This window comes from Geotrypetes seraphini, chromosome 3 (genome assembly GCF_902459505.1).
Source record: "Geotrypetes seraphini chromosome 3, aGeoSer1.1, whole genome shotgun sequence".
NCBI classification, from domain to species: Eukaryota; Metazoa; Chordata; class Amphibia; order Gymnophiona; family Dermophiidae; genus Geotrypetes; species Geotrypetes seraphini.
Window position 1 is genome coordinate 314310140 of NC_047086.1, and position 24284 is coordinate 314334423.

Genomic DNA, 24284 nt, shown 5'->3' on the forward strand with positions numbered 1-24284 from the left:
TGAGAACTCAAGGTGCAGAGCAGCGCCTGTGGGTAGTGTGAAGATGGTGGGCAGGTGTTCTAACTTTGGGCCGAGCCAGAGTAATTTTATTTTTGATTCATTTAGTTTCATCTGTACTGAGAGGGACCAGGAGTGGAGTCTCATTATGCAAGATGTAATGTTCTCGTGGAGGTTGGTGAGGTTCTGGTCTGTTTCAAGGAGGACAAGGATGTCCACAAATCTAAAAAAAACCTACTCACTTCTAAATCTGTGGTCATTTTGTATAATTTCAATATAAATACATATGTGATTCATAAGTTGCTTTTTATGACTTTTATAAGAATGAAAAGTTGAGAATTCAGTGTTTTCACGTTTAAATAGGTAGGTTTGTACAATTAAAAGTGTTATAAACCCCCCCCCAAAAAAAAAAAACAAACAACAACAACTTTTTCTTTTGTGACCAGGATAGTCAAATTTTGCAACTTTGTATTTGCAACTTTGTGCTATTGGGAAGAAATGATGCTACACTGCCCAAAATTGCATAAGTGGGTGAGAAAACACACTGGATCTGCTCCAAAATAGTTTCTGAGTACATCTGGCATTGTTACACTCTCACATGATTTCATCTTATGCCTGAAAAATGCAATAACTTTTCTAAATCTATGCTTATCAGTGATTCACAAAAAATAAATGTGGAAGACTGGAGCAATTCATGCTGATCTGATCAGGTAGTTGGAGTAAATTTTAGAAGAATTTTATTTTTACCATGGTCTCATCACTCAGACACTCAAGGAATTTTTCCTTAAGATTATAAGATTTTACAATGTTACTTTTGTCCCTTCATGAATTCCTTCACAGGAAACTGTTTTATCAAATGAAGAAGCCCAATAAATCCTTTTTAGCAGTCTATCCAGTTTTTGCTTATTCTTCTTACCTTGGACTATAGGCCCTCCAGGGACTGAAACAGTGTTCTTGAGAGTACTTAAGTAAAAGTAAAAATACATGTATTTCTTTAATACTTAAGTAAAATTTAGGCCCTTTTTTACTAAGCCATAGTAGAGGTTTCTAAAGCAGCCTGAAGTGCTAAATGCTCCGACACTCATAGTAATTCTGAGTGTCAGAGCATTTAGAGTTCTGGGCCATGGTAGAAACCTCTACCGTAGCTTAGTAAAACGGGGGGGGGGGGGGGGGGGAGGATAGTTAAGAACACATTAAAAAATGTATTTGAGTATAGTAAAAAAAATTTATTGCCTAATATAATACCATCTCTCTCTGACCCTGTTTCACCTATTTTCCCATCTTTCCCTTTCCTGTCCCCCTCTATCCTTCTCCAAGACCATCTCTCTTTCCTGCCCCCTCCACACTCCCTGAAGTCTATCTCTCCCTATCTCCTACCATCTCTCCTGGTCCCCCTAGTAGCCCCTCTGTCCTTCTCATCCATCTGTCTCTGTCTCTCTCTCCTCACTTCCTGCCTCTGTGGAGCTCTCGCAGCTCCTCCTCGTCCTCCTCCAGCTAGGCTTCAGCCATCTTCCGCCGCGGCCTGCAGCCACCGACAGCTGCCGTGGCCGACATCCGCCTCGGGGGATTCTCGTGCATGCGCACTCCTACCTGCGGTACCCTACAGCGCACGGAAAATGGGAGCACGCAGGTGGGAGTGCGCATGCGCGCTTAGGGCTTTATTATATTAGATAGCTTTGATAGCTTTCAGGCACTTATACAAGAAATAAAAAATAAAGAATATTTTACTATCATCATACACATTCCTATTTGAAATTATAAAGAGGGGACATTCCAGTTTACTTGGTCTATTGGGAAAGCAGCACATAGCTGAAATACAGAGATGCACTCATACTTCTATAATTCAGGGAATCCCAGGGAGCATATAAATCTGCCTGTTTTCTGTAGGCCCTCAGAACATGTATGTGTGTGCTGAATACAATTTGTGCATTCAGGAAATGCAAGCATTTAATGCTGTGGTAAGCTTCCCCCTTCTCAGAACAACATCCATCGCATTTAATAGTATTGCTGGCCTCTAGAACATACATGGAATAGGCCCATCCAGTCAGTGACTATGACTCATAAATGAGAGACCTGGAGATGGTGTCAATTACCACATTGCCTAGTACCTACCTATTATTAGAATTGTCATTATTAAGATTTTGCTTGTTATAGTATTTTATGAATTTAAAAACAAAAACAAAAAATAACTTTTGCTTTTATGCTTTCCTTTTCTATTTTTAAATGGAGTTCTTTTCTTATTGAATGTGAAATATATATATTGTAAACCGCTTGGATCCTTTTAGGCAGTTATGCTGTATATAAAGGTTTTTTTAAAAATAAACATAAACATATTTTAATCTTGGATTCTTCCAAGATATCAGTCTTATCCATGCCATTGGAACACACATTTATGATCTTCCTATTGTGTGCTCTGCAGAGGGTACTGGATATTCCTACTCAATCACCTTTTCATAGTCTGCAGTATCTGGCTGAAATGTCTCAAGAAATAAACCTAATTCATTCCACCAACTACAGCGAAAGTGATTTGAAAAGACCCAAAGATAAGAAAATACTCACATAATGAGCTCAGTCAGTTGTCAAACCAAGAAATGGCTTTCTAGAAAGCCACAATGGCTCTTCCGATCATGTGGTGCCTATGAATTACCTCTGATTCAGGAAGCCCAGCGGTGGCATATCTAGTGTATTTGATACCCAGGGCCGATCATTTAACACCCCCTCGTCTATATAAAAGAAATATTTTTAGCAATAACCATGAAATGAGTGGTCAGAAAAGAAACACAGGTAGTGAAGACAGTGGAGACAGCAAAATACCTACTATATTAGAATGTAACTTGCATTGAGTTATTACCAAGAAAGATGTGATATTAATTCATATCTAGTACCAGACATATTGTTAATTAATACAAAACAGATTACTAGCACAGATTCCTCCAGCACAGTCAAATGCCAAAATAAAACCATGTCTTTTCCATAGACACAGATGCACCCTCACCCAGTATAGAATAAAGTAACCATAAACTAAAAAAAAAAAAATTAAATACCTTTGTTGTCTTTTGTTTCTGCTTTGCTCATATTCTCTTCACTTTCTCTCTTCCATCTGACATCTGCCCTCCCCTTTCATCCAGCATCTACCCTTCCCTTCCATCAGCCCCTCTCTCTCCTTTCCATGCAGCATCTGCTGTTTCTCTTTCTACCCCTTCTATCCAGTATCTGCCCTTGGTATGCCATTACCCCACCCCATAGTCTAGCATCTCTGTCACCTTTCCTTCCATCTCTCCTTCCCCCCCAATACTCTGGCATCTCTCTCCTCTGCTTTCCTTCCTTCTCTCCCAATCCCACTCCATGATCTGGAATCTCTGTCTCCCCTCCTCCCTGTTTGGCATCTCTCTTCTCTGCTTTTCTTCCCTCCCTTCTCTGTGGTCTGGCATCTCTCTCCTCTCCCTTTCTTGGTCTTCCTTCCTCCCAATTTGGTGTCTTTCTCCTTTACCCTTCCCTACCCCAAATAGGTGCAACATTTCTCCCTCCTCTCCCCCCATGGGCTGGGTACCTCTCTCTCTCTTTCTCCTCCAGGCTGCTGCTTGCAATCTTCAGGCTGCTGGCAGCGTTACTCAGCTGAACACGCTGCCTTTGGCAGCCCCAGAAGCTTTCCCCCTGCTTCAACTTCCTGTCGCTACAGAAGGAAAGCTTCCAGGCTGATGAAGGCAGCACGTTCAGCTGATGCTGCCGGTGGCCCGAAGATTGCAAGCTGCAGCATGGGTAGGGGACTGGAGCACCCTCCTATGAGCTGCATCCGGGGCAGACCCCATCTCCCCCTTTGGTATGCTACTGTGTATTGAAGTCCTATTTGTTTTTTTCTTCTCTAGGTAATATATTGATGTTTTAGGGCCCGATATAATGTTTACTGTGCTTTTTTTCCACACATCAGCTTGTAGCTCTTCAAGGCCTGGTAGTTAATGCTATTATAGTATGGTATGGTTCTGAGTGTGTTTTTACAAAAGTTTATGTATAGTGTTTTGGCCTTACTGAGGCAACATGAAAATTTCAACATAATTTTAGTTTGTCATAATATTTTATTTATTTATTTATTTCTTCCATTTGTGCGTCACACATCCCTATACAAGCTTTCACCTACAATATAGGCATCATATGATGCCCTAGGTCGCTCAGTGTTATGTAAATGAATCAAAGGACGCCCAAATTTAGTTAATGCCTAAACCACGCCCATTCCACGCCCATGCCTGTTGAGTTAGGCGTAAGTTTTAAACACGGGTGTCCATGAATTTGTGGCTGCGTCTACAAAGTGGCATCTACGTCCTTTGGACACCTAAGTACCAATTATCGTTTGTTAAGACCCTATGACTTAGGTGCCCTTTATAGAATCAGGGCCAAAATAACCTATATAAGCAGATAACCATTTGTATTGTATTGTATTTTATTTTCTGCTTAACTTTATCTTTCTGTACAAGTGGATACTTGATATGTTATTGAAAAACGATAAATAAAAAAAAAACAAAAAAACATGCAATAGCGATAACTATGTTCCAAAAAGGAAAAAGAGAAAAATATTTTTTTTCTCTTTCCCCCATTTTTTTAAATAAAATTAAAAACTATTCAAAAATAAAATTGCAGGCTACAGTGTTAGTAAATCCTAACCATATCGGAGACATCCAATTCAATAGAGAAAAAGATGTGTTTTTAATAGAGTTCTAAATCTTAAATAAGTAAGTTCAAGATGAACTGGGGATGGAAGAGAATTCCAAAGAGATGGTGTGAGACAAGAAAATGCTCTCTGTCTGGTAAGTTCATAATGAATTGAACATGAAGAGGGACTACGAATATAAAGGCATTGATCATTCAAAGAGCGTAAAGCTCTTGTTGGGCAATAAAGACGAATAAGTAATTAAGGATATGAAGGACCATTTCAATGTATTGATTTAAAAGTCAGGATAAGAATTTTAAATTTAATACAAAATTGAATTGGAAGCCAATGAGCCAATGATATTGAAGAATTAAAGGAATAAGATGATCATAACATGATGCATTAGATAAAAGACGACTAGCTGTATTATGGTTTAAATTATGAAATGTGGAAGGATGTTTTTGATAAGACGTCTAAGTCTGACTTTGGACATTTCCCGCAAGAAATCCAAAGTTGGAGATGGAGAAATAACCATTTTGAAACCGACAAAACCACTTGACGTCCCAATATATATATATTTTTAAAAATTGCCTATTTGGCCACCAGGATGTCTAACCTTAATATGTCCAACTTTATTCACCATTTTCATCCATAAAATTGTCCAAGTTCAAAACGTGCAAATTAAAACCATTTGGACATGGGATGAGCCAGAATTGTAATGGACTGGTCACATAGACATACTAATAGAGCAGTGGGGCACCTTAGAAGGCACTGTTATAAACTTCATATATAGGGTGCCAGAAGTACATCTCACCATAACCCCCTTATAATGTATGGTGAGCCCTCCAAAACCTACTATACCCACCTGTCTACTACCCCAATAGCCCTTATGGCTGCAGGTGACACCTATATAGCAGTATAGTAGGGTTTTGGTCACCTCACAATTTCTACCATAAATGTAGTGGTTAGAGTGGCTTAAGGGCCTGGGTCCTCTCTCTATGGCTCACTAGCCCACTGATCAGGCTACTTTAGACACCTTTGTGAAACTCTACTATGATTTCACATACTAGATACTGATGTTCTAGAGAAAAGTATGTACTGTTTCATTCAGATTTTTGTGGGGTAGGAGGGGGGTCATAACTTAATCCTTCCAGTGGTGATCTAATCAGTTTGTGTACCTTAGACGCTAAAACAGGTCTAGCTCAGAACATCTAAGTTCTGGCCCGCTAAAACAGGTCTAGCTCAGAACATCTAAGTTCTGGCCCGGACGTCTTGGGAAGGGTTCAATTATTATCACATGACATCTCGAGTCTAAGCCCACCCAGAACACGCCCCTTTTAATTTTGGATGCACAGTGGCTAGGACGCCTCACAGGATGTCCAGAAAAATGGTTTTGAAAATTGGCACTTGGACATTTTGGCAAAAAAAATGTCCAAGTGCCGATTTATGACATTTTTGTGGATGTCTTAGTGTTTTGAAAATGGATCTAATTGCCTCCTGAGAAATCTTTAAATACAGATGAATTATTTTCATAGGTGTGTTGGTTGAGGGCAAGTGGGATTTGTAAGAGAAAAGAGAGGCAGACTGGCTTCAAGCCTCTGGAGGCATCATCTATGAACATTTTTTTCAATCTGCTTTAATTCAATTGCCTATGAGAGCTATAGATATATATAGATCTGCTTCCTGTGCTGGGCCTTGAGAGTTCACGTTCAACGTGAGAGTTCACGTTCGACGTGAACTCTCAGGCCTTGAGCATGCGCACATGCTCAAGGCCCAGCACAGGAAGCAGATCTTCATGCACCGGCACCACGCACAGGACATGCTGGTGCCGGTGCCGCTGCGGAGGCTACAGCAAAGTAAGAAGAGGGTTCGGGTGGGTTGGGAGGACCTTAGGTCGCGGCGGGGGGGGGGCCCGATGGCGGCGGGTGGTGCCCGATGGCGGCGGGGGGGTGCCGGTTCGCGGGGGAGGGGGGGTGCTCGCAAATCGAAGCGCGCTCAGTTTCCGAGGCACCAATTTTGCGAATGTTTTGCTCGTCTTGCAAAACACTCGCAAACCGGTGCACTCATAAACCGAGGTACCACTGTATATCAATTGAAGTTTACACTGTTTAATTGTCTTGCTACTTTATTCTTTGGCATTTGATACATATATTTTGCTGACCTTTATTTTTGCATGTTGCCAGATGACTATAGATTCAGGCCGAGCCCACTGGAGTCTCCCTAAACAACTGTGTTACTGACCACCTATGGAAGCAACCACTTATAGACATGCCTCTTATGTGCCTTTGACAGCCTATGTATACATGTACTGTGCTGTGCTGTCATAAGCTGCATATTGCTCAAGCACAGTGATATTTACAGGAAGGCTCATATCTCAGCCTACTCATATGTGCTAGGATTTCAGAAGATAGTGAAGGTCACCTGAAAGACAAAATGAAAATGATCTGGTGTCGGCAGTTCATACAGGGAGTAAAGACTTTGCACTGTATGCCTATATACAGAATCTGTAATCGGCGCAATGTTCAAAGGAAGTTATGCACTAGGGGACAGATTCTGTATAGTGCAACCAAAGGTGTGCATACAACTTAATTGTTTAACAAGCCAATCAGTGCTGAAAATTGACAATTAACAGGTAATAATTGTCACTAATAGCAGTTATTTACCTTAACAGGTATTTACAGCAGGCAAATACTCTCACATATAGGGGATGTCATCCACGGAGCCCAGTACGGACAGCATGAAAAGTGTATTGTCACTTTAAGTTTTAAGAAACTTCACGACTGCCCGTACCGCGCATGTGTGAATGCCTTCCCATCTGACACTCGATCATTGTACCTCAGTTCCATAAGCAAGCTAAGAAGTCAACCAGGGGAGGTAGGTGGGTTGTGAGAAAATCTGCCTGCTGTCACTCGATAACACCTGTTACGGTAAGTAACGGTGCTTTATCCTAGGACAAGAAGGAAGCATATTCTCACATATGGGATTCCCTAGCTTATTGGAACAGGATGGAGGGAGAGTTGGCCACAGAAGTAAAGAAATTTTGTAGAAAACTTGGTTGAAGTGAACCTCCCTTATGGAAAAGGTTCCAGACAGGAGAGGTGCACAAATAAGTAGACTGAGGACCAAGTAGCTGCATTGTAAAATGTACCTATAGGAGAGGAATGTAAGAATGCAACTGAGGTCGGAATGGGGGAGAGCTTACATTATAGCAGAAACGCTCCAAGTTGGAGTATAGCCCAAATATGGCAAAAGAGATACATATTGTAAAGTTTGAGGAAATAGATCTTGAGGAATAGGTAGAATTAACCCTTGAGAAATGAAAGGGATGAACCAGAGAGAAGAGGTTCTGTAGAGCATAGTTGTTTGTACGAGAAAACCAAGGTTCTTTTGCAGTCCAAGGTATAAAGAACAATTTCTCCAGGGTGAGAATGAAGCTTAACAGACAAAAATAGAAGCACCATGATGAGATATATATATGTATGTAAAATCAAGCCTTCTTTATTTCAGTCCAGGACGTACAGTAATAGGGACCCAACATAGTACTGTGTTTCAGCGAACACAAACGCCTGCATCAGGGGCCATTATATATCAGGCTTCACAGAAAAAGCCAATACTTTTGCAGATCTACAAATCCAAGCACGTCCAGGAGAAAACTGTAAAGCTGTTTGCCAAAATATAGTACTATGTCGGGTCTTTATTACTATACATCCTGGATTGAAATAAAGAAAGTTTGGTTTTACCCTGCTGGCTCTGGTAGATTGTTCATTGTCCGTTCCTACTGTCTTCTTTGCTGCACCTAAATGTTAGGCATGAGCACAGATTCTATGCATAATTCTATAAATTTCAGAGGTGTTTTACAGAATCACATTAAGTGCTGTCATTTTTGGCACTGATGTTTTAGGAATCATATGTAGAATATGGCCCTGGCTGTCTAGTGGTGTGGGGTACCAGAGTTGAAGATTGTAAGAAAACAGCTGGCCCTGATGGGGATCAACAGTTAAACCTTAGATATGGGAGTGAACACTGGAGTTTCTTTGCTAAAGCATATGATTTGTGACTTGCTGCAACCACAGGTGCAGTTGAGTTGATGGCTCGCTTGCCTGACAGCTGTTTACACTGTGACCTTTGGAAAATAAGGTACATTCGAATCGATTCACTGATTCACTTTGGTGAATTGATTTGTTTCCCCTCCAAAATCGGACTCACTGATTCAGTGAACAGCTCTCCCCCCCCCGTGAGGCCTAACACCAGGGCCTCCTAAAGCAGCAGCAGCTGCAGTGGTGGATGACTAGTAGACGCAGGCTCTGAAAAGGCTGTTCATGGCCTCCAGCCAGGGCTTCCCTCTGCTGCTTTACTGATGACATCACTGATGATGCGGAAGAGGGAAACCCTGGTGGGGCAGGCCTCGAACAGCCTGTTCAGAGCCTGCAACTGCTAACTGTCTGCTGCTGTTGCATTAGGAGACCAGACAGTAAGTCAGATCTTAGGGGGGGGGGGGGGTTGGTCGGGAAGTGCTGCATAGAGGGATGGGAGGGACAGAAAACTTCCACAACAGGGGGATAGGAGGGAGGGACTGAAAGCTGCTGCCCTTAGAGGAAGAGAGGAAGAATTGTTGGACATGGGATAGAAGAGAGGAAGGGAGAGATGCAACAAAGAGGTAGAAAGGTGTGAGCGGGAGAAATCCTGCATATGGTTGAGGGGAGGGAGACATGCATGGAGAAGAGAGGAGAAATGTTGGACATAGGGTGGAGGACAGGAAGAGATGCTGCATAGAAGGGAATAGAGAGGTTTGACCCAGGGCACAAAGCAGGGGGAAAGAGAGAGAGAGAGAGAGATGGTAGATAGTGGGAAAGAAAGACTTTTCCTCTGTCTGTTAGATCCTCCCTCATGCTCGCTGTCTAACACCAGCTTTAGCAGGATACACATTTCAATTCTGACATATTGTAATCACAAAATAGAAAATAAAGTTAGTTTTTTCTATCTTTTGTTGTCTGGTCATTTTTATTATTCAAATCATGTTGGTCCTAGGCTCTGGTTTCTGTTTGTCTTCTGTTAACTTGTCACCAGGGTCTCCTGCCTATTTGATGTTTTCTTCTTTCTCTGTGCTTACCATACATCTTCAACCGCTGTACCTTTCCTTCCACTAACTTTCAACAAAAGGAATGGAGGAAGAAAACTCAACTTCTATGAAAAAACAACTTCATTTGAATAGCTGCTCTGGCACAGCATAGAAAATCAATCTTTAATGCAGGAAAAAGTCTCAGATATGAAGAGAGCAATCACAATATCTCAACTTCTTCTTTTTTTTTTTTAATTCTTTATTCATTTTCAGACTTACAATAAGTGTGACAATATGTCCAAACAAATTAACAATAAATATATCACTTAATAATCATCAATGGTACAAATAATATGCTCTTATCACCCACCCTTCCCACCCTTTCCTATCATATAATCAAATATCTTGTACAATATGTAATAGTAAAATTACCCCCCTCCCCCCTCACCATTGAACTTGTAAATTTAAGGGAAACAATGTCATCTAATCAGTACAATACTTTGTTAATGGCTCCCACACATCTTGAAATTTCCTGAAACATCCCCGCTGTATTGCAATAAATCTCTCCATTTTATAATCATGACATAAGGAATTCCACCAGAAATTATAATTTAATCTACTCCAGTTTTTCCAATTATACGTACAGTAATTTGTTGAATGGCAACACCAGTCATTATGAGTAATAATTTGTAATTATTTGTAGAAATCTGACTTTTTGCTCTCATTGCCATACCAAACAGCACAGTATCATATGTTGTCCAATAAACAATTAATTTGGTCCCAAATTGATTTCCAAAAATTCATAATAAATGGACAATAGAATAATAAATGATCTAAAGACCCTGCTTCGAGATGAGAGTGCCAACATTTATTAGACTTAGAGCTATCCAATTTTTGTAACTGAACATGGGTCCATAATGCTCTATATAACAGAAAAAACCAAGTTTGTCTCATAGATGCCGACACTGTACATCTCATCCTCCAAGACCAAATTCGTGGCCATTGAGATGCAGTAATTTGATGCTTAATCTCAATGCTCCAAATGTCTCTCAGACCAGTGTTTGGTTTCTTTTTAATAAATCCAGTCAGCAATTTATACCACTGGGCGGCCTGGTGACTCAAGAAGTCTACATGAAAGCATAAGAATTCCATACTATATTGATTATTAAGGTTTATCCAGTCAGGGAACCCCGCCTGAATGGCATGCTTCAGTTGCAACCATCTAAAACTATTTTCCATAGCGTTCTGGAGGTTTTTTGAGCCAGTGATGTTTAAGAAGTTGAGCTATTGTGATTGCTCTCTTCATATCTGAGGCTTTTTCCTCCATTAAAGATTGATTTTCTGTGCTGTGCCAGAGCAGCTATTCAAGTGGAGTTGTTTTTTTCATAGAAGTCGACCTTTCCTTCCACTGCCATATCCAACCTTTTTTATTTATTTTGTTTATAGCACAGCACCGGTGTGGGGTTGAAGAGGGCAAAGGGGGTGGGTGGGGTGGGTGGCTTTAAGGCGAACTGGAAGGTCAGGGACAGTAATAGTGCCATGATGGTCCCTGGTTGCTTTCTCTTGTGATTCATATGCAGGAAGTGAGGGCACTGAGCACTGTACACACATTGAATGTATTAAGTCTCGAAATGGGATAAAAATCTTTTTTTTAATCTTGTATGATAATATAATTTAGTATTACACTCCTTTTTCTGGAGCCATATGGTAACCCTAAATTAGCAGGCATTGATGGGCATTCCTACATAAACCATGCAATCTGCAAACTTTATAATATTCTTTAAGTTACACACCTAAATTGGAGACAAGCCCATTCCCCACACATATGTATGCCCCCTTGTAGTTATGTGGTAAAGCACTTGAGTGCTCCTTTAAAGAATAGCACACAGTGCACTTAGACAGGTAAGTGCCAATTATGTCACCATTTGATTATGCATGGTGCATTTAACTGCACATGCCCAGTTACAGAATTATCTTTCACTTATTGCCTATGTTCAATTTATTCTTAATGTACACTGCCTTGGATGGATGAATTTCTTCATTAAAGTGGTACATAAATCCAAATAAAACACCAAAAGGATCCACTATTAAGCTGCCTCATAAATCTCTTTTAATTAGAAGCCAATAGTAGTAAAGCACAAATTAATATTGTTAATTTTCAGTAGGGGTGATATTACGATTCCTTTTTGTCTTGCTAGATAGAATTCACTATGGGCTCCATTTATCAAGCCGCGCTAGTGGGGTTAATGCGCGTGACTTTTCATCACGCGCTAACCCCTGCGCTGGCGAGAAACTATTGCCTGCTCAAGAGGAGATGGTAGTGGCTAGCGTGGCCAGCGGTTTAACGTGTGTTAAACCGCTAGCGCGGCTTGATAAAAGGAGCCCTCTGTGTCTCTAGCAATAGCTGTCATTTTCAATAAGTTCAGTGTTTGATAGTTTTAAACGAAATCTGACATAAATTAAATTGCTTTCACAACTCAGTGTATTCCAAAGCTATTTATACAAGCAATATTTAGCACAGAGACTTCTAGCTCCAAAGAAACATTTTATGTTGTGTCTCTGTGGACAGCAATAAAATATGCATAATAAGTTTTGAAATAAACTCTTTTTCTACATTTATATACAGTGATATTCAATTAACCCCTCCAGCAGGGGTGTCCAACCTGCGGCCCGAGGGCCGCATGCGGCCCCGTGAAGGATTTTGTGTGGCCCCGGTCGAGGGCGATGCAGTGTTTTCCTCTGCTGCCCGGGTGTTTACCGTCTTGCCGGCTCCCTCCTCTGTCTTGCTGCAGCGTTTGCACATTTGTGCAGCCCCAGAAACACTTTTTTCGGCCAATGCGGCCCAGGGAAGCCAAAAGGTTGGACACCCCTGCCCTACAGTTTAGATGGAGGAGAAAAACTGACTTATCTAAGGGGTCCTTTTATTAAGGTGCACTAACCGATTTAGCACGCACTAAATGTTAAGGCATCCATTATATCCTTTGTGCACCGTAGCATTTGGTTAGCGCATCTTAATAAAAGGACCCCTAAATGTTTACTGACCTGTGGGCCGCTGTGTGAGCGGACTGCTGGGCACAATGGACCACTGGTCTGACCCAGCAGCGGCAATTCTTATGTTCTTAATATTTTATTGCTTTACAAACCACACACACACACACTCATACACATGCCCTCTTCTCCCAACGCATCAATCAGTTTAGCCACCCATCTATTTATTCTAACTGATTCTGTATTATCCATATTTTTCATATATATATATACTTGGCTTCTTGACTACATAGTAAGCTGTATTGTAGGAAAAGCATTAGCATCATATCTATGTTATTCAAATGTTTAATATGTGCTTATTAGGTGTTACATTAATATCATGCTGAAATCATATTTTATCTCTGCTATTTGAATGTTCTTCTATGCTATTATGGTATTGTTTGTATTGTACTGACATCATATTTTTGTTATATGATTGGTCTCAAATGCTGTTAAATGTGCTTATTTCTGATACTGTTTCATAAAGACAATTTTTTTTAGTCACATTCATTTTGGGGTAGTCAACCTGTATCAGCAAATTCACAGACACCACTCGGACTACAAATTAAAACCACAATACTTCACTTTCTCACAAATGCACCTCTTTTGGAAACTCTTCATTCTTACATTTATATACATTTATACCAACATTCCGTTGAAGAAGACATGTTTCCTGAAACACGGACCATGTGTCCTTCTCATTCAAGACGCATGTGGATTGTTATTGATCTAATTTTTGATAAAGCCTGCATCAAGAACATCCTTCTACACAGTCTCTCTTGTTTTTGTATTGTATTGACATCACATTTTTGTTATATGATTGGTCTGAAATGTTGTTAAATGTGCTTATTTCTGATACTGTTTCATGAAGACAATTTTTTTTTTTGTCGCATTCACTTTGGTGAGGAGGGTGTCAGAACTGCAAGCATTATCCTGCAGAGAGCCTTTCCTCAGATTCACAGAAGCAGGAGTGTCTTTACGCATTATGCCTTCCTTTCTCCTGAAGGTAGTTTCGGCTTTTCATGTCAACTAGGAAGTTCAGCTTTCTGCTTTCCAGCTCACAGGCAAGAGGAAACATGACAAAGTATTGAAGTTACTGGATGTTAGGGGAGTTTTCCTTCATTATCTTGAGGCGACAAATGAGTTCCGCCTGTTGGATCACCTATTTGTCTTAACTAGTGTGAACCATTGGGGCAGACTAGCCTCTAAAGCTTCTATTTCATGATGGATCTACAAGGCTATTTCCTTGGCGTATATTGACTGTGGAAAGCAGCCACAATTTGCCGTGAAAGCTCACTCTACCAAAAGTGTGGCATCTTCCTGGACAGAGTCTAGGGCAGTGCCACCCATTGAAATTTGTAGGGCAGCCACATGGTCTACCCTTCATACCTTTATGAAATTTTACAGAGTGGATGTGGCAGCATGAACAGATTCAGCCTTCAGGTCCTCTGTGCTGGTCAAAGGCTCATCTGTCCCACTCTAGACTCAAGGGACTGCTCTAGTACATCTCATCTGTAAGGAATCATATACTCTTTGCACAGGAAGGAAGGATTAGGTTCTTACCTAATCCTCTTTCCTGTAGTACCGCTTACAATTCCTTATGCCCTGCCCTGTTAGATGTCTGTTATACCTGTGGAGGCTTGTAGATTTAAAAGAGTATGCAGCGACTTGGTTTGTGGTAGCCAAGTAAGAGAAGAAAAACCTTTTGAAGAGGCGACATGTTAGAACCAAAATTCATGTCAGTATGGTTTGCCATGCTATGAGCTGTACAAGTGTTAGTGTCAGTTGCACACAAGTAGATGGGTTTCTTGTGTTATTGCCATCATTTTTGTTGCCCTGATGGGTAGTTGTTTATTTACTCTTATTTACTATTGCAGAGCAGATTTAAATTATCTGGATCGGGGAGGTCCCTGACTCCACCTTGTTTTCATTTCCTCTCTTAGGGGTTATCACTTGCTTTGGTATGGAATGAGGAGAGGGGGTGCTGCCCAAAGAGACAAGGGAGCAGAGAGAAGAAAGTGATTGATGTCTTCTGCCAGCAACTCATGAATTGAGGTGCTTAACCCATCCGTAAGGAATCGTATGCTATTCTACAGGAAAGAGGATTATCGAGGTAAGAACTTAATTCTTCATTCACAAAGAGACTGGAATAAAGTATATTACAAACTAGTAAGCTCCAAAAATGCTCTTAAGGTGTTCAAAAAGGCCTCCAAAAGAGCCTGTCGTGCCCTTTTGGGAATTCCCCAATGGTTGCACATTTAAACAAGCTCTTGTTGAAATATTGGGAGCTGGGGATAGAGCTAATGATATCATTCTGTCATGTATGCTACTGGACTTAGCAGACAATTTCTTGGGGGTCTCTCTGGTCCTCTCCAACTCCATCTGGATGAAAGAATCTCCACAAGGATCCTGCTTTGTCCCACCAATTATGGGCATGTTCATGTGGAAATACCAGGAGCTGGGAATAGAGCTGATGAAGTCACTCTGTCATGTCTGCTACAAAACTTGGCAATCAGTCTGTCTGGTCTTCCCTGACTCCAGCTGTGAGGTAAGGACTTCGCAAAACTCCTGCTCTCCCCCTTACAATTTAAAGAAAGAAGTCTATGTTTATAGTATCTACAGGGGTACTCCCTGGACTCCTTTGATGCTACTGTTAGCTGTTACCTGTTCACTGAGTGTTCAAATTTTATTACGTTTAAGCAGAACAGTTGATTGGTTTGGGATACAGTAAAACCTTGGTTTGTGAGCATAATTTGTTCTGAAAACATGCTTGTAATCCAAAACACTCGTATATCAAAGCGAATTTCCCCATAAGAAATAATGGAAACTCCACAACCCAAAAACTTTAATACAAAATACTGTATGTACTTGTATTGCAAGACTTTGCTTGTATATCAAGTTAAAATGTAATAAAATGTTTTGCTTGTCTTGCAAAACACTTGCATACCACGTTACTTGCAATCTAAGGTTTTACTGTGTTTCCCATTTGTTGTCCTAACTTCACATGCTGTCGCTGGAGCTCTTGCCTGCTTAGGTACTAACTGTAGGTGGAAGTAGAGCTCCTGGTGCAATAGGAGGATCAGGTAGCAGCCCTGCAAATCTCTTCCAGAGAAACAGCCGACAACTGTGCCCAAGAGAACAAAACACCTCTGGTAGAATGAGCCTGCAGCACAAGAGGGGTGTTTCTTTCCAGCTGCCACATAAGCTATGGAAATGACCAAACAGATCCACCTGGAAATGGTGGCCTTAGAAGCTGGCCAACCTTTGCAGGCAGGACCTGCAAGAACAAACAAGTGATAAGAGAGGCAAAATTCACTAGTGACTTCCAGGTACCGCAACAAGATCCTGCGCACGCCCAAGGACCATAACACCCGGTCCTGCTCCCTCGAACCAGAGGAAGCAAAAGCAGGAAGGCAGACTTCCTGATTCACATGGAAAATGGAAACCACTTTGGGAAGAAAGGAAGGAACAGTTTGCAGCATCACACTGGCATCCATAATACACAGAAAAGGATCCTGGCAGGAAAGAGCCTGAAACTCCAAAACCCCATGGGTTGAGGTAAGAGCCACCAGGAAGACTGTCTTGATTGCGAGATCCATAAGGGCCACCTACTCCAGAGGCTCATATGGCAGATGAGCCAAAGAATGGAGAATCAGGTTATAATTCCAAGTTGGACACAGAAGTCACAACAAAGGCCTAAGTCACAGAGCGTCCCACAAAAAACGAGCCATGTCTAGATGAGTTGCCAAGGCGCCACTCAGAGGAGGAGGGCCCATACATGAAAGACCAGCAATCTGCACCTGGAGCAAAGCTACTGCTAGGCCCTTCTGTAGGAACTCCAGGACCCGAGGGACCAATGGCAGCCACTGTGGATTTCCTTTTGCTGTGTAGCAACATGTCAATCACAGCCGAAGAATAGCCCGACTAGTCAAGGCCACATGCTCAAGAGCCATGCCGTAAGACCAAAGCGATCTGGATCCTGCATCATGATTGGACCCTGCATGAGAGGGCAAAAATAACAAGATAGCCAGAATTCCTGATCCTGTTGAAGCCGAACCAAGTCAGCAAACCACAGACGCTCAGCCATTCAGGTGTGACCAGGATCACCGGACCTCCGTGGGCCGCTATCCATCTCAACAAACACCCTATCATGAGCCATGGAGGGAAGACATATGGTAGACCTTCCCTTGGCCAGGGCTGCACCAGCATGTCCAGGCTTTCGCTGCTGGTTCGTGATCGAACGTGGGATGCCCCCACTGATCTAATATGCAATTGAGACACAGACCACACTCAGGGATCTAGAGTCTGACAACTGAAAAATCTGCTTGAACATTGTCCACTCCTGCCCGTGCCTGCTGACAGTGCCACAAGATGTTTCTCCACCCACCAGAAGAGAAGCTGAGCCTCCACGCTCAGAAAGGGACTCCTTGTGCCTCATTGCCGATTGACATAAGCCACCACCGTGGCATTGTTCGAGAAGATGACTCTTGAGGTGAAGAAGATGATTGATGGATCACTTGCGCTCTGAGGGTGCCCAATGGCCCTGAACAGGGATGGTTGTACACATCACTCCCCAGTCTTTAAGACTTGCATCCATAAACAGAATCATCCAATCTAAGATCCAGAGTGGAAGGCCCCCAGATAGCGAGAGGGGTTGCAACCGCCATGCAAGATTATTCCTTGCCACAGTTATCCAGATCACGGGTGCATGCAACGGATCCCGCTGGGGATTCCAGCATGAAAGCTGTGCATTATGCAATGGATGCAGATTGGCTCTGGCCCAAGGAATCACAATGATCATTGCTACCATGGTCCCCAGAACCTGGAGGTACTGCCATGCTGTTGGGACCTGAGTGGCCAGAAGAACCCTGATAACCTGTTGAAGCTTCTGATGGGAGACAGGCAGGAACACTTTGTTCTGTTCCATGTGAAATTAAACTCCCAGGTATTCCAAATCCTGTGTCTGCTCAAGATGCCTCTTCCTGAAGTTGATCATCCAGGCCAAGTGCTGCAGCAACTGCACCACTTGATGAAGAGCTTGATGCCCCTCAGACTGCGAGAGTGCTCTGATCAACCAATTGTCCAGATATGGATGAACCAGGACACCCAGGGTGTGAAGATGGTTTGCCACCACCACCATCACTTTGGTGAAGGTCCTGGGTGTCGATGCAAACCCAAAGGGCATCGCTGCAAACTGGAAATGTTGCCACAAGACGTGAAACCTCATATATTTCTGGTGGTCCGGAAAAATGGGAATGCAAAAACACGCCTCCAGATCCAAGGAGGCTAGAAACTCCCCTGGTTCCACTGATGCTATCACTGAGCGCACTGTCTCCAAGTGAAAGCAAGGCATCGTCAGTGCCGCATTGATTGCCTTGAGGTCCAGAATTGGTCTCCAATCATTGGAGCCTTTCTTTGGAACGATGAAGAATATCGAGTATTTCTCAGAGCCAGAGTCTCGCTCTGGAACGAGTTCTATGGCCGCAATATCGAGTAATCAGCGGACTGTGACTTGCACCCAAATCGCCTTCTTGGAGCGGCCTGCTGGGAAATCCAGAAAATACTCAGTCAGAGGACAGAGAAACTCCAGTTTGTAGCCATCCCTGAGAACCTCCCAGCAGTTGGAGGTAATGGCCTGCCATTCTGCTAGAAAAGCCGACCATGTGTGGGGAAGGGGGGAGGGGGGAAGACACTGGCCTGGTGTCAGAACTGCTTCTTTGCAGGAGCCGCCTTACAACTCCACATGGATGGCTGACATCAAGAACCGCTGAATTGTGGTCTAGCAGACGAAGATGACCGCTGGCCTGTGGACGGCCCTGAATAAAGACCAGAGTGCCTGAAGGGACAGCACAGGTTGAAAGAAGAGGAAACGAGAACTGGCATGGTTAAAAGTTGAAGTGAAAGAGGCTATTAGAGCCAAAAAACAGTCTTTAAAGAATGAAAAAAGGATCCGAATGAAGAAAAGAAGAAACATAAGCACTGGCATGTTAAATGCAAAGCATTAGAACATAAGAACATATGAAATGCCTTCACCGGATCAGACCTTAGGTCCATCTAGTCCGACGACCCGCACACGCGGAGGCTAAGCTAGGTGTTCAATGATTATTACCATGTTTACCCGTATCCCTCAATGTGATTCGCAAGAAGGTGCGCATCCAACTTGCCCTTGAAATTTAGAATGGTGGTCTCCGTCACAACCTCCTCCGGGAGAGCATTCCAAGCGTCCACCACTCGCTGTGTGAAGCAGTACTTCCTGACATTTGTCCTGGGCCTGCTGCCCCTCAGTTTCAGACCATATCCTCTTGTCCGAGACACATTTGACAACGTGAATAACGATGATTCTTGCTCTATTTTGTCAAATTCTTTTAGTATTTTAAAAGTCTATCATATCCCCTCACAGTCTTCTCTTCTCGAGGGTGAACAACCCCAGTTTTCCGAGGCGTTCCTGGTAGCTCAAGTTCTCCATACCTTTTACTAGCTTCGTGGCTCGTCTCTGCACCCTCTCCAGCAGTGTTATATCCTTCTTTAGGTAGGGAGACCAGTGTTGGATACAGTATTCCAAGTGCGGTCTGACCATTGCTCTGTAAAGCGGCATTATGACATTCGCTGATCTGCTCGTGATTCCCTTCTTTATCATTCCCAACATCCTGTTTGCTTTCTTTGCCGCCGCTGCGCATTGAGCCAACGGCTTCAGGGTCCTGTCTATCAGCACCCCCAGGTCCTTTTCTTGTTCACTCTTGCCCAATGTGGCTCCTAACATTTTGTATTTATGTTCCTTGTTTTTTTCTACCCAGGTGCATCACTTTGCATTTTTCTATATTAAACTTCATCTACCACTTTTCCGCCCATTTCTCAAGCTGGTTCAAATCTCTCTGGAGTTCTTCGCTGTCCTTTTGTGACCCAACTGCCCGACATAGTTTTGTGTCATCTGCAAACTTGATTATATTACTTGATGTTCCTTCTTCAAGGTCATTTATGAAGATAGTGAATAAGATGGGCCCAAGAACTGAACCCTGGGGTACACCACTTGTAACCCTCTCCCAGTCTGAGAACTTCCCATTTATGCCTCTGCACTCTGTTTTCCAGCCATTTGCCTATCCATCTTAGTATATCCCCCTCTATTTCATGGCTTTGTAGTTTCCTCAGAAGCCTTGCGTGTGGAACCTTGTCAAACGCTTTCTGGAAGTCCAAGTATATTATATCCACTGGTTCTCCGTTATCAATTTGTTTGTTTACCTTCTCAAAAAATTGAAGTAAATTTGTCAAACATGACTTCTCCTTCCTGAAGCCGTGTTGATTAACTCTCATCAGGTTGTGATTTTCCAGGTGTTGCACTATGCTATCCTTAATTTGGGGCTCTCTGTTAGTCGGCCTAGCTTCCTGGCTCCTTCTTAAGGCTTCTTCGCAAAGGCGCTCTCGCTAAGGCTTGACTCTTCTTATGGAGGAGCCCGGCTGATCTTTGCTGACGCGGTGGGGGTGGGCAGAGCTACTCTTGCCGCTGCCCCAAAACTGTTTTCTCCTGCTCCTGCTCCCTTCTGCTCTCCTTCGCTTTCCTTGCCTCTCCTTTCTCTCACACGCTGCCTCTCCTTCGCTTTCCCTTGCTTCTCCTGCTCTTACACGCTGTCTCTGCCGTTGGCTCGACTCTTCTTATAAAGGAGCCCGGCTGATCTTTGCTGAGCGGTGGGGGTGGGCGGAGCTACTCTCGCCGTTGCCCTGAAACTGTTTTCTCCTGCTCCTGCTCCCTTCTGCTTTCCTTCGCTTTCCTTGCCTCTCCTTTCTCTCACACACTGCCTCTTCTTCGCTTTCCCTCGCTTCTCCTGCTCTCACACATTGATAAAGACAGCTAAGAAAGAATATGAAGAGAAACTTGCAAAAGAGGCAAAACTCATAACAATTTTCTTAGGTACATCAGAAGCAAAAACCTGTGAGAGAATCTGTGGGACCGTTGGATGATCAAGGAGCACTCAGGGAGAATAAGACCATAGCAGAGACACTGAATGAATTTTTTTGCTTTGATCATTATGGAAGAAGATGTAAGAGATCTACCTGAACTGGAAATGGTTTTCAAGGGTTATAATGCAGAGGAACTGAAAGAAATCTCGGTGAATCTGGAATATGTACTAAGACAAATCAACAAGTTAAAAAGTGATAAATCACCTGGACCAGATGGTATACATCCCAGGGTACTAAAAGAACTCAAACATGAAATTGCTGACCTGCTGTTAGTGATCTGTAACCTGTCGCTAAAATTGTTTGTAGTACCTGAATATAGGAGGGTGGCCAATGTTACGCCGATTTTTAAAAAGGACTCCAGGGGAGATCTGGGAAATTTCAGACCGGTAAGCCTCACTTCAGTGCTGAGAAAATGGTGGAAACAATTATAAACTCCAGTAGTTAGAGCCTAAGCACAATACTGGGCAGGGCTCTGGGTTTCTGGCCCAGATCTAAGAAAAAGGACCATTTAAATTAAATGATTCATTTATGGAGCATGTATGGTTGGGCAGACAGGATGGACCATTCAGGTCTTTATTTACATGAAGATTGGAAGGTGGCCAATGTCACTCTGATTTTTAAAAAGGGTTCCAGAGAAGATCCGGGAAATTACAAACCGGTAAGCTTCACTTCAGTGCCGGGCAAAATTGTGGAACACAATTATAAAAAATAAAATTGTGGAACACAATTATAAAAAATAAAATTGTGGAACACATAGACAAATATGATTTAATGAGATGGAGTCAGCATGGGATCGGCCAAGAGAGATCTTGCCTCACCAATTTGCTTGGCTTCTTTGAAGATGTGAATAAAGATAAGCCGGTTGATATAGTGTATTTAGATTTTCAGAAAGCTTTTGATAAAGTTCCTCATGAGAGGCTCCTGAGAAAATTAAAGAGTCATAGGATAGGTGGCAAAGTTCAGTTGTGGATTAGGAATTGGTTATGGGATAGAAAACAGAGGGCAGGGTTAAATGGTCATTTTTCTCAATAGAGAAGAGTAAACAGTCGAGTGCCGCTGGGGTCTGTACTGGGACTGGTTCTATTTAACTTATTTATAAATGATCTGGAAATTGGAACGACGAGTAAGGTGATTAAATTTGCAGATGGCACTAAACTTTTCAAAGTTTGTTAAAACACATGCAGATTATGAAAAATTGCAGCCAGACCATAGGAAATTGGAAGACTGAGCATCAAGTGGCAGATGAGATTTAATGTAGACAAATGCAAAGTGATGCACATTGGGAAGAATAACCCGAATCACAGTTACTGGATGCTAGGGTCCACCTTGGGGTTAGCACTCAAGAAAAGTATTTGGGTGTCATTGTAGATAATACGATGAAACCTTCTGCCCAATGTGTGGCGGCAGCCAAAAAAGCAAATGGGATGCTATGAATTATTAAAAAATGGATGTTTAACAAGACTAAGAATATTATAATGCACCTGTATTGCTCCATAGTGTGACCTCATCTGGAGTATTGCATTCAGTTCTGGTTTCCTTATATCAAGAAATGGTTCATAGTCTTAAGCGCACGAGACAAACGTGCCCCGACAAACGAGCGCCGACAATTGAGCACAAGACTTCAGCGTGCTGCAGGAAAACCTTCTTTTAAAGGGCTCCAATGGGGGTGTTGGTGGGGAACCCCCCCCACTTTACTTAATAGGGATCACGCTGGCGTTGGGGGGATTTTGGGGGGTTGTAACCCCACATTATACTGGAAACTAAACTTTTTCCCTATTTTTTATGGAAAAAGTTAAGTTTTCAGTATAATGTGGGGGGTTACACCCCCCAACACAGCAGCGTGAGACAGCACGATCCCTATTAAGTAGAGTGGGGGGGTTCCCCCCACACACCCACGTTGGAGCCCTTTAAAAGAAGGTTTTCCTGCAGCACGCTGAAGTCTTGCTCTGAATTGTTGGCGCTCGTTTGTCAGTGTGCATTTGTCTCGCGCGCTTTTGTCCCGTCACCTCAAGAAAGTGAAACTCCTCTTGTATGAGGAAAGACTAAAATGGTCAGGTTGGAAAAGAGACGGCTGAGGGAAGATATGATTGAAGTCTACAAAATCCTGAGTGGAATAGAATGGGTACAAGTGGATCGATTTTTCACTTCGTCAAAAATTACAAAGATTAGGGGACACTCGATGAAGTTACAGGGAAGTGTTTCTAAAACCAATAGAATGAAAATTTTTTTCACTCAGAGAATAGTTAAGCTCTGGAACACATTGCCTGAGGTTGTAGTAAGAGCGGATAGCATAGCTGGTTTTAAGAAAGATTTGGACAATTTCCTGGAGGAAAAGTCCATAGTCTGTTATTGAGAAAGACATGGGGAAAACCACTGCTTGCCCTGGATCGGTAGCATGGAATATTGCTACTCCTTGGGTTTTGGCCAGGTACTAGTGACCTGAATTGGCCACCGTGAGAATGGGCTACTGTGCTTGATGGACCATTGGTCCTGCCCAGTAAGGCTATTCTTATGTTCTTAATATCCTGAACCTCTGGAAGGTCGGGATCTATTCACGGGCAAGACTGCGATCCTCCACACTGGCCATAAGGTCACCAGACCCTGGCCGAATAGAAAGTGTCCCACAAATGGCAACTGGCTCAAGGTCACTTTGAAAGAAGAATCGCCAGACAACTGCCGGATCTAGAGCATCCTGTGAGCCAAAATGGAATAGGCAGAAAGCTTAGCAAAGACGTTCAAGATGTCATACAAGGCATCAGCTATGTAATCCACTCCTGAGATTATAAAATCCAAGTCACGAAGCATCACAGTATGAAGTTCATGGTGCAGTCTGGAATGGTATGCCCTTGCCACGAAAGAAGAGGCTGATGCTGCCTTAACAGCAGTGGCTGCCAAATCAAACAGATGCTTGAGGACAAAATCCACCCAGTGGTCCTGAACATCCTTCAGGACTACACCCTCATCACTAGGGAGAGAAGTACGCTTGGTGACCTGTGCCACAAGGAATCAACCTTTGGGGAAGCAAAGCGCTTGTTAAAGGTATCCGCCATGGGATAAAGCCGCACCATTTCAAGGGACATTCTGTAGTTTCCTAGATGTCCATAAGAATTAAAACGAGGTCAGGACGATCAGGAAAAGAGGCAGATTGTGGTCTCTGGTTACTCATGAATAATGTGACCATTTATTTTTTTCATCAAAATGGGACATCTATTAATTGTCAGACCTGCCCCCAATCCTTCCCTAGCCCCGCCCCAATCCCCCCCCTAATTTCTTCCATTTATTTTTCATGTACACATAATATCTTAATCATAATGGTAACCGTAAAATTGTTAAAAAACCACAAAGCAAACTATATGCAGAGAAAATGTTAATTATCATTTATATTTGGGTGTTTTTCAAAGATGTCAAGGCAGATGACTTTAAAATATGCAATGTCATCTCAGTAACTATAAAAAAATAGACAAATAGTGCAAAATATAGACAACAGATATAAATTCTCAAAACTGACACATTTTGATTGGCTGGCTCGGAACTTCCTCTCTGACGACAGAATTGACGTCTGGAAGAAGGTTTGTGGGCTGGTGCCTGGACCTTCCTTTGCTTTAG

The 24284-nt window shown here is 42.6% G+C and overlaps 1 protein-coding gene across 7 annotated transcripts in view; it reads left to right on the top strand.

The window, feature by feature from the left end:
• The window catches only part of PAK5 (p21 (RAC1) activated kinase 5), a 287465-nt gene that overhangs the window by 25682 nt on the left and 237499 nt on the right, over positions 1 to 24284 (top strand). For 3 of the 7 annotated variants that reach the window (XM_033938815.1, XM_033938812.1, XM_033938811.1), the window contains exon 3: positions 14669 to 14838. The exons of the other annotated variants lie outside the window; for them this stretch is intronic. Coding sequence is in view for 1 of the 3 variants with exons in the window: in XM_033938811.1 (XP_033794702.1) it covers positions 14808 to 14838 (31 nt within the window). In the remaining 2 variants the exon portion in view is untranslated. The remainder of the gene's footprint in view (positions 1 to 14668; positions 14839 to 24284) is intronic. 7 annotated transcript variants of the gene reach the window in all.